The sequence below is a fragment of the Pimephales promelas genome, chromosome 4 (assembly GCF_988280905.1).
Source record: "Pimephales promelas chromosome 4, fPimPro1.hap1.1, whole genome shotgun sequence".
NCBI classification, from domain to species: domain Eukaryota; kingdom Metazoa; phylum Chordata; class Actinopteri; order Cypriniformes; family Leuciscidae; genus Pimephales; species Pimephales promelas.
In genome coordinates, this window is record NC_142772.1 from 25,359,470 (window position 1) to 25,369,919 (window position 10,450).

At 36.6% G+C, this 10,450-nt stretch overlaps 2 protein-coding genes across 2 annotated transcripts; one reads left to right on the forward strand and one right to left on the reverse strand.

Moving 5' to 3' along the window:
• On the forward strand, positions 1 to 7,382 carry mccc2 (methylcrotonyl-CoA carboxylase subunit 2). Its single transcript, XM_039649942.2, has 17 exons — positions 1 to 229; positions 637 to 703; positions 821 to 905; positions 1,051 to 1,152; positions 1,843 to 1,970; positions 2,080 to 2,192; positions 3,058 to 3,171; positions 3,255 to 3,319; positions 3,405 to 3,504; positions 3,598 to 3,693; positions 3,778 to 3,850; positions 3,946 to 4,022; positions 4,360 to 4,426; positions 5,472 to 5,628; positions 5,765 to 5,879; positions 6,043 to 6,128; positions 7,137 to 7,382. The coding sequence occupies exons 1-17, from the start codon at positions 92 to 94 to the stop codon at positions 7,252 to 7,254; spliced, it is 1,701 nt and encodes a 566-aa protein (XP_039505876.2). The 5' UTR covers positions 1 to 91; the 3' UTR covers positions 7,255 to 7,382.
• Positions 7,383 to 9,161: 1,779 nt separating this feature from the next.
• On the reverse strand, positions 9,162 to 10,409 carry hspb11 (heat shock protein, alpha-crystallin-related, b11). The gene is made up of 5 exons (XM_039649965.2): positions 10,004 to 10,409; positions 9,786 to 9,892; positions 9,597 to 9,665; positions 9,474 to 9,517; positions 9,162 to 9,383 (listed from the first exon to the last, which is right to left on the reverse strand). Exons 1-5 carry the CDS (start codon positions 10,198 to 10,200, stop codon positions 9,291 to 9,293), a joined length of 510 nt encoding a protein of 169 aa, XP_039505899.2. The 5' UTR covers positions 10,201 to 10,409; the 3' UTR covers positions 9,162 to 9,290.
• Positions 10,410 to 10,450: the final 41 nt, after the last annotated feature.

A 10,450-nucleotide genomic window follows, 5' to 3' on the forward strand; every position in this document is an offset into this window, starting at 1 on the left:
ATCTCAAGCTTTCAGCCAGCGTTAACCGTTTGCTGTCAGAGGACGTTGCGTGCTTAGTTCGTCCTTAGACCGGTCAGTTAGAGGATGAATCATGATTCTGCACTATGCTAGACCGGTGGTTTCAGTCATTCGGAGCAGGAGTGTAAATGTTGCCATTTCCAGGATATATCATGCGGATAAAGTTGCAACAGTGGGCTCGCAGCCCGACTCACAGTCTACGGTTTTTCAGGTAGGCCAAATATGAAGCCTCGTACTCAAGTTGCTGCATCCAGCCGGCAATGGGGATTCATCTGCGGCGGCAGTTGTGCATGTCCTTGTGCACTTATTCAAAGAGACCATGACATAGTTCGTATAATACATATACAATAGACGAGTAAACTTTTATTTGCACCTTGCACTAACCGGTCAGATATTTTACTATATACTTCTGTAACTAAGTTGTATGTTTCTACTTGTGATACTACAGTACGCTAAAATATTGTTATTTTGTTACCACTGTGGACTGTCTGATGATGATGATGATGAGTCTGGTGACACTGTATTAAACCATAAGATTTCAGTCACGTTCTGATTATTTAACGTTATATAAAACGTTTTATATGGTAATTTACTAAGTAGAAATCTTTCACATTGTAGGAAAATTATGAGCGAATGCAAGCACTGGTGAAGGAGTTGAAGGACAGAGCAGAGAGGATCAAACTTGGTGAGCAAGTTGAAACTTTGATATCACTAAACACAGCCTATGAAGCCATTACATAGGGGTAGTGGCTTTAGCACATTTCTTTGCACCAATGTTTACAAAACATTGCCATTTTCAAAGGTGGAGGAGAAAAAGCGAGAAACCTACATACATCCAGAGGAAAGCTCCTGCCTCGGGAACGCATCGACAGACTGTTGGATCCTGGGTAAAAACAAACTTACTGTCATAAAAAACTTCTAAAATGTCATCATGTTGTCCATTCAATGTTGTCAATGTCAATGTACAATGTTGTCCATTCAGACTATTTTCATGTTGAAGTTTTTTTTTTTCTTTTTTTTTTCTGAATGCAGATCTCCCTTTCTTGAGTTTTCCCAGTTTGCTGGTTATCAGTTGTATGGTAAGGAGGAAGTTCCTGCAGGAGGCATAATCACTGGTATTGGGCGAGTCTCAGGGTGAGGAACATGCAATTAAATCAACAGCCCCTTTCACACATTAATGTCCAGATTTACTTTTCTGGCGAATACACAAATGTGCTGTTCAGTGTTCACACAAATGACTTTGTTCCATTTTTTACTAGTAGATACCATTTACACATCAGCACCAAAATATCGGTTGACTCTAAACTTTAATGTTTTCTTTATCCGCCTGGATGAGAAGTGTTTTAGTTCACTTTCTGTCCAATTTGACATCTTACTTCTGAGTGATATGCATAGGGGGATGATCACATAGAATGTTTTTGCTCTTAAAAACACATGCCGTTTAATAATGTAGTTACTAGGCTATAGTGGACTACAGCAGCTGCAGAGCCACATGAATTGAAAAGAATGCAGGGTCTCAAGTGTTCTACGTAGCGCAGTGGTCAGATGTCCATCTAGCACGTTTGCATGGATGTGCTCATACTGGTAATCCTATTGTTTGTTCAAACACACCATTATACTGGGAATTTACTGGTCATGTTACAGCTTCTCATAGCAGAAAAACAAACCCTAACAGATTTATTTGTATTTTTGAAAAGGTCCTGTTCACACACATGATCTGTAAATGGTAATTTACCAGTAAAGACTGCATGTGGGAAAGGGGCTAGTATTGATAATGCTGTGCAATAGTTATTGGTTCATACATCATGCCTATGTACCTCACAGGGTGGAGTGTATTGTCGTTGCGAATGATGCTACTGTCAAAGGTGGAACCTATTATCCGGTTACTGTGAAGAAGCACCTGCGTGCCCAAGAGATCGCACAGCAAAACCATCTACCATGCATATACCTGGGTGAGTTCTTTCAGAGGTTTCAAATTCTGTACAGAACAACATTTTTCTATGAATGCTTTCATTGTTTTATGTTAGGTGTTGAGATGTACTCTGATCTGTTTTTCTATAGTGGATTCTGGAGGAGCCAATTTACCCAGACAGGCCGATGTGTTCCCAGACAGAGATCACTTTGGACGCATCTTCTTCAACCAGGCCCGCCTTTCCTCAGAGGGAACTGCACAGGTCTTTTTTTTTTTACGTGAAATTTCTATTTACATATTAGCCTGTGGTAGTCAACCCTCAGTAACTATTGTTTTTATTGAAGAACATACAGGATCAGAATCTTGGATCTTCAAGAATCAGTAGTTTAATTTAAAGGGTTAGTTCACCCAAAAATGAAAATTCTGTCAGTATTTACTCACCCTCATGTTGTTCCAAACCTCTATGTGTTTATTTGTTCTGCTGAACACAAAGGAAGATATTTGGAAGAAAGTTTTAATCAAACAGATCTCAATCCCCATTGACTACCATAGTATACTATATCTGTTATTTTTATTTACTAAATGTGATGTACAGTATGTATCAAATTTCCTCCCCCTTCACATTGGTCACAATCATTTTAATTTATTCTTTGCCTTTGCAGTTTATATAAACCACACATCTCACATATTTCAACAGTGTATCCTATCTTTATTATTATTTTATGAATTTCTTAAATAACCAAACATCAACAACAAAAGGGCAGATCTTTTTAGCGCTGCTGATGACACTGTGGAGTGACGCTCGAGTGATCAAGTATTTCAATGTATTTAAAAAAGCTTTTATTTGATTCCTCCGTCCTCGTTTCCTTCTCTCGCGTCTCAGCTCCACCCCCTATTGGACGCGATGAAAGGAAACGAGGATGCACAAATAAGAAATGAGAAGCACCCAAAGTGACGCTTTTGAGACAAAAAGGGCAGAGAACCATTGATGCTTAAACACCATTTGTGTATATGTATAACCATAAACGAATATAAAATTATAACTGACATGACATATGGCAGTTTACTGTTTTTATACGTCTATCTCAATGGGAGCCGATGCATAAATTTTACTTGTTATATTTCAGATTGCTGTTGTGATGGGCTCCTGTACTGCAGGCGGCGCCTATGTGCCTGCTATGGCTGATGAGAGCATCATAGTGCGCAAACAAGGGACCATTTTTCTGGGTGGACCACCACTGGTATGTGTTAATGTCCCAAGGAGTGCAATATGACTGGCTGCTAATGTTTAGCAATGGTAAAAGTTCATCTGTGTATTTAACAGGTAAAAGCTGCTACAGGTGAAGAGGTGTCTGCTGAAGACCTGGGAGGCGCAGACCTTCACTGCAGGTTAGAGAAACACTTGTATTTTCACACAAACACTTCTTTTGAGCTGGATGAGGCTATGGGTTTTTCAACATTTGTGTCTTTTCAGAAAGTCAGGTGTAACTGATCACTATGCCCTGGATGATAATCATGCCCTTCATCTTGCTCGAAAAGCTATACGGAGCTTGAACTACAAGAAGAATCTTGATGTGAGGACACAACTGCACTCCTGATGGATGTTAAATCTGTCAGACTTTTTTTATGACTTGATGCTGATCTTGAACTTGCCTACTGTTCATAAGGTTACTGTGGAACCTCCTGAGGCTCCTCTGTTTCCTGCCGATGAGCTATATGGTATTGTGGGGGACAACCTCAAACGCAACTTTGATATTCGAGAGGTATTGGTCACTGTATCACTGGAATACAAGCCTTTTAAAATGTTGCCTCAATAGATAAAACTAAAAGGCAATTATGAATTTCAGGTTATCGCCCGTATTGTTGATGGCAGTAAATTTGATGAATTCAAGGCATTCTATGGAGACACACTCGTCACAGGTAGATGTTGTTGTTTTTTTTCATTAATCATCTTTGTTTTTGAATTTCGGCATTGATTTCTTCCTTTGTACTGGATGTCTTCATTTGCTTTTTAGGTTTTGCACGGATATTTGGCTACCCTGTGGGAATTATTGGCAATAATGGTGTGCTGTTCTCAGAATCTGCAAAGAAGGTGTGCATCTCTTGATCATTGTTCTGACTTTCCATGCATAAAGTGAATAATGTCTTCTGCACTGTAGACTCTGTGCACGATCACTTCCGCATTTAACCTCTGTGACCAACGCAACTTCTGGTGCAGCGCACTGTGTATGGAAATTAAGAAATTAAAATTCATAATTTACTAAGCCTCTTGAATCATGCATGATTTTTCTGTGGAAGCACAAGTAGCAGCATTTTCCAGGTTGCTCTATTTTCCATATAATGAAAGTGGATAGACTATATATTTTGTAATGATTACTAGGAATTTCTGGATTTTTTTTAATTGTTTTTTTTTTTATATATATAAATAGGCTACTCATTTCATTGAGCTTTGCTGTCAAAGAAACATTCCACTCCTCTTTCTTCAAAATATTACAGGTGAGTTGTATGCATACTTCATCTGAATATAAATTTAATGTTTCTAAAACAGTGCTCTGAGTCAGCATAGAAACGTATATTAGGGATGCAATGAAATGCAAATTCTTAAATTTTCAATTTTCACTATTGCATAAATTAAATAGTCAAAATGTGATTTGTACTATTTTGTCCTGCTTTTCAAAGAAAAATAAATTATAAAACTACTATTTAAAAAATGTAACATGTTAAATTGTAAATTTAACATGTAAACATTTATTTAACATATTTTTTGCTTGATTAGTGATTGTTAACATTGACAGACAGGTTTTTAAGGCTGCTGTCACTTTAAGACCGAATGCTTGGATCTATCTGTAATACAGTATACAGATACACATCCCTTTTTCACAGAAAGGTTAAGCCATAACCGACTGTATTTCTGCAAGATACTACACAATAGGCATTTTGACAACTGTGTCTGTATTTGACCATTCAGGCGTAAAGAAAAGTAAATTCGGAACCGTGGGCTGTCTTGGTGCGTGATACCACAATAAAATATTTTAACAACTTACTGTGCATGATAACTTGATAAACTCTTTTTGAAGATCCTTGTTAAATATACACGCGTTTCTTTGACATCTTCGTATCTGACTTGATCTCCGCGCTGACTTGAATTAAACCTGAAGTGCTGTAAGTTTTAGCAGATGCATGACAATTCAACAGAACAGTGTCTGCAAACTGCAATTTTTGCTTCTTTCTCGGACACTTTAAAATGCTTCCACACTGACGACGTGTTTGCTGCATTCATAAAGCGTGTGTGCCTCAGGCTCCCACTCTATGCTGGTTGCCATTTGATCACATCATAAAAAATGCCATTTTTTCGTTTAAATTGATTAGGCCTTCTCACTTATTCGGTCGAACATCGAATGTGCTTTTTTTTTTTTTTTTTGCTATTTTCGGCCGAATAATTTCGGTTGGCAAACATTCAGTGCATCCCTAAACATATGTATGCCTAGTGAAATTGTTACTGCCATACACTCAGGATGTGTTCTGTTACTCTTTTTATCAGGCTTCATGGTTGGCAGGGAGTATGAAGCTGGAGGTATTGCTAAAGATGGAGCTAAAATGGTCACCGCTGTAGCCTGTGCCAATGTGCCTAAGATTACCGTCATCATCGGAGGATCGTATGGTGCGGGAAACTATGGCATGTGTGGCAGAGCTTATAGGTAAGTGTTATTAATAGTGAACATTATTTCCTACACTTCCCTGCTCAAAGGTACAGCACTAAAAAACATGTTCAAGGCATCCATTTGACATCAGAATGTCTCATTTATTAAATTTGACCCTATGTGTACCTCGCAGCCCCAGGTTCCTGTACTTGTGGCCTAATTCCCGGATCTCTGTGATGGGAGGAGAGCAGGCAGCCACTGTGCTGGCAACCATAACTAAGGATCAAAGAGCCAGGGAAGGAAAAGAGGTAAGAAACAAACAGCAAATTTATTTCATTTCATATTTGATCAATCTTGATACATCTAGGACTTGTTTTCTTTCTTTTACGGTTTATTTTTTCTGAGAGTTCTAAAAAAAGAAAAGCATATAGATTATGTATCTCAAGTAAATAATCTTTGTTTATGTTCCAGTTTACCCCAGAGCAGGAAGCTGCAATGAAAGAGCCAATTATCAAACGCTTTGAGGAGGAGGGAAACCCATATTATTCCAGTGCCAGGTAACTAAATAGACATGTAGATATGCATGTTTGAATTGCTAGGGATGCTAACTTGTAATTTTTCAGTGAAATTCTGCATTTTGAATCCAAAATAGGTCATTTGTGTGATTCGTAGGGATCCAATGTACTCACAATGTAAATAAGAGATTCATTTTGCAGTGTGTAGTAGGGCTGCACAATTAATCGCAATGAAGATAAAGATATAAAATAAGATTCTAAAAGGAAACTTTACTTTACTAAAAAAGTTGCCAAATGGTTCAATTGACAAGAAAGTGATCTGTGTGTTTTTGTCGTTGTGAACTGAGCTATCATCATCGCAGCACGTCCAGTCTGAAATACCACTTGATTGCCAAGCACACACACACACACACACACAGATGATGCGATATTCCCCACCCCCTCGTCAGTATTTCTTTCACCCTTTTATTGATGGACAGTGTTACATTGAGAGATTATTTGCTCCAAGTGAGAATGTTAGTGTGAAATTGAACACAGTATATGCCAATGTTGTTTTCAATAAAAAAACATTTGCACAAAGCAAGCCGATCCACTTTTCCATGTTGATAAGAGCATTAAAATGAGAAAAAAATAATGTGAGGAAAAAGAAAACAAGAGACATTAAGAATAGATAAAAACGTGCGATTAATCACGAGTTAACTACGACATCACTGCGATTAATCGTGATTAAATATTTTAATCGTTTGACAGCACTACTAAATATCCATCTAAAAATCTCTATGAACGAGAGCATATTAAATCATGGATAAATCAACTCATTAAGTTTGTAAGTCTCCTCAGCTTTCATTGTCAATTGCGCTCATTCCTGTTTTAAATAGTTTTTTTAAGCAACTTATTGCATCATTGTTGAATAAAAGTATCTATTTCTTTCAAAAACTAAAACAAAAAAATCTTAACTGGTCCCAAAATTGTAATGGTAGAGTGTGTATTGTGTGTATCCCTGTGTAATGTCTATTTTAAATTTTTGTTGCACTTCCTCTATGTATCTAGATTGTGGGATGATGGAATCATTGACCCTGCTGACACTCGCCTTGTCCTGGGCTTGAGTCTGAGTGCTGCTCTCAACGCCCCCACACAGAAAACCCGATTTGGTGTCTTCAGAATGTAAATCTGTTTTTGTAAAGATCAGACATTTAGAATTAAATCTATTTCCTCTGTCTTTTGGGCAGTACACACTAACTTTATAAACTTGTTTTGTCTTTGTATGTTTGACAACAGTAAAATCTGTAAAGCCAACCAATGAGTATTGTCTTGTATGCTCTAAGATTTTCTTGTTGTTTTGTACTCTTGATATTTAGAACAGTACATCACATAATACTGGCTGGTCTAAGAGCAGAAAAGTAAGCATATGTTCTGTATGGGTTTTCTAAGGTAGAGGCATTAATGCCTGGTTCAGATTCTGCGATTTTTGACTCCTAAAATCTTGTCTTTGACAAGAAACATGTCAGACGCCGTCTCATGCACACACACACATGCATGCATACATAAACTCACACACGATCATACTCTTTTCACACATTCGCGCTCACACACTCTCGCTCAAGCTGTCTTTCCACCGTACACAACATTCACATAAGATTGTCGCATTTCACCCCCTAGTGTCAGTCGCAAGGAACTTTGAAATTGGTTTTGAAGCAACCGTTCCCTTTGGCTATTCACCAAAAATTAATGAATGTAATGCATGCAAGAATATATCCACGCAAAACAAATGAATATATCTAAAATAAAAAACATGATAGATTTTATAGAGCTAATCAATATAAATATTGATTTAATAATTATAAAATATTTTTTTCTGCCATAATTATTAATAAACGACATTTCACGGGAATAGCGTTTTCAGAATAACATTAAAAAGTTGAAATATTGTATTAGTTTTAGCCTTGTGCTCACAGTTTTGATTACAAAACTGTATATTTTACATCGCACCTGGCCGGCCGGCACATACGCAGAAGTTCAGATATTTCAATGGATCCAAAGTTTAAATCAGAAACGAATCCCTGCGACACCATACGTCAAACGGATCGTGCCAAAATCGTGTAATCTGAACTAAGCATAAGTGTGCTTGTATTGGGTTTTCTTTTAACAATTATCTGGTTCTAGAAGTACATAGTTCCATATATCTTTAATGGGCCGTTAACAATACATACGTTTTAACTAAAACTGAACTTTTTATGCGTTGTGTTTGAAAATAATACCGTTACTGTCTGTGAAAACAGTGATGTGTAGTTTTTCTTTACAAAGTGACCTTGCCATCTACTGGCCTGGCATGCATGATACAGTTTTTTTAGTTTTTGCAGCTCCATGTGAACAGGATCATGTTGACAACGCGAAAAATGCGAAGGAAAAACTTTTCTGTCTTTAGTACATAATTGTTGTGTAAATTTACCCTGAGTATACTGTTGATAGTTTGACGTCAAATGTATTGTTTATGTATAACAAAACTATTACAAAATCAATCATAGATTTTTTTTATAATTAAGTTGACAAATTGTTCTCTCTGGAAATCAAAATCACCATACAGCAGTGTGAACATCACTTTCAGTGTAGTTTTAGTATTATGTATATGCTAGTAAAGTTTTTATTAATATTTTGATTCAATTTTTAATTTGGGTTTCAGTAAATGGGTGTGGTGATGGTGCAGTGGATAAGACACATGCCTTTGGTGTGAGAGTTGGTTCGCAGTTCGAATCCACTGCGAGACACCAATATGTCTCTGCGCAAGACAGAGGCGTGCAACCTCTGTCATACTCATACATAGCAATTGTAAATCGTTTTGGATCAAAGCGTCAGCTAAATATTAAATAAATGTTAATGTAAATCTTGTATGTGCTTTTCTCTGTTTGTTTAAATATTTCTACATATTTTTTTATTTTAGTAATTTAGTTCTTCAAATTATTTCAGCTAGTTGCTAAAGCAACATTTCAAGTTGTTTGTTTTAATGCACTATATTTTATTTCAATTAACAAAAACGAGTTTTAATGGTTTGTTAACAGCACTGTAGGTGAATTATTAAAAAAACAGAAATTATGAAAAGATTTATTTCTTGAAAAAAATATACAGTGATACAGTTTCATTAATTTTAAAATAAACATGTAAGTTACTTCATGTGAGTTTACAAAATGACATAACAGATGAATCATCTCATGATTGTACACTAACTTTGTTTACAGAGACAAAATGGTCATACCCAGACAATATGAGGAACCGCAAATGTGTTGTATTTGATACATTTACCTGGAGAGAAAAGAAAGGGGGGAAAATGGTGAGATTTTGGTTGAGTGTCTTACTGTATTTGGAGATTCAAATCTTTGAGATGTAACTCACAGAAATATCATTAGCCTGTAGGCTGCTCTCAGTTTGCTCAAACTCTGAAACAAACAATATTTGCGTGAACGAAACTCAAAAGATTCGAGGAAGGGAAATAAATAACATGTTTTTCAGACCTACCTGTGTCTGCAACCGCTTCAAATTTATCAGTGTCCTCTGATGTGCTCTTTTCTATTCTCAGCCTTTTAACTGAAATTAAATATAAATGTGAAGACATTACAATTTGCTATCATAACCATATTAAAGACAGATAGCATAAGGATATATAGGATAAAGATGCGTGCGTTTATAAGATGTAACGTTATTTACTGTTGTAGCTGTGAATGGAGACAGTAAAAATGTTCATGTTATCTGGAAAGCGGATGATAAACTCTTGTGGAAACATGCCAGTTGAAATCCAGAACGTCTCTGTTTTTCTATAGAAATAAATAAAATGCATCGGTTACATCAGAATATAATTTATTAAGTGTTGCTGTAGCATTAGCTAAGTAAAAATGAGCTGGCTTTTCTTCCATCAATCTACATACCCGTCGATAATGTTCTCCGGTGGATGATTCTCATCGCCTGATACAGCCAGCACAACCTGGGCTCCGTATGAACTTAAAGCAGCATCGAGCATTGTGAACTTTAGATTATTTATATGTAAGTTAACGTTAGATATATATGGAAATATGTTCGAGGCAAGAGATTTCACTGTGAGGCAATCCGAGTTGCCAAGCAACATGTAACGTTAAGCCCGATGTGTCTCTTGACTCATTTCCGCTAGTCGGTTCATATGAACAGTTTGTTCTAAAGAACCGGTTCAAATAGATTTTTTTTTCATGAGGTATTTTTTTACTTAGTGTTCAACGTATTGTCTGTGACAGAAGCAATGCATCCTGTATCCCAGTTCGTTTCAGCCGTGATTCGGATCATAAACAAGTAATTTAGAAAAGCATTTAACAAGTTTTTTTTTTTTTTTTTTTTTGCACAGA

Excerpts from the sequence above, each read along its gene's own strand:
- mccc2 (XM_039649942.2), top strand. The coding sequence starts at position 92 with ATGATTCTGCACTATGCTAGACCGGTGGTTTCAGTCATTCGGAGCAGG. Across the intron at positions 230-636 it reads CACAGTCTACGGTTTTTCAG|GAAAATTATGAGCGAATGCA; the intron begins GTAGGCCAAATA and ends TTCACATTGTAG. Across the intron at positions 2,193-3,057 it reads CCTCAGAGGGAACTGCACAG|ATTGCTGTTGTGATGGGCTC; the intron begins GTCTTTTTTTTT and ends GTTATATTTCAG.
- hspb11 (XM_039649965.2), bottom strand. The coding sequence starts at position 10,200 with ATGTTGCTTGGCAACTCGGATTGCCTCACAGTGAAATCTCTTGCCTCG. Across the intron at positions 9,666-9,785 it reads CTCCATTCACAGCTACAACA|TTAAAAGGCTGAGAATAGAA; the intron begins GTAAATAACGTT and ends ATTTAATTTCAG. Across the intron at positions 9,518-9,596 it reads TGAAGCGGTTGCAGACACAG|AGTTTGAGCAAACTGAGAGC; the intron begins GTAGGTCTGAAA and ends TGTTTGTTTCAG.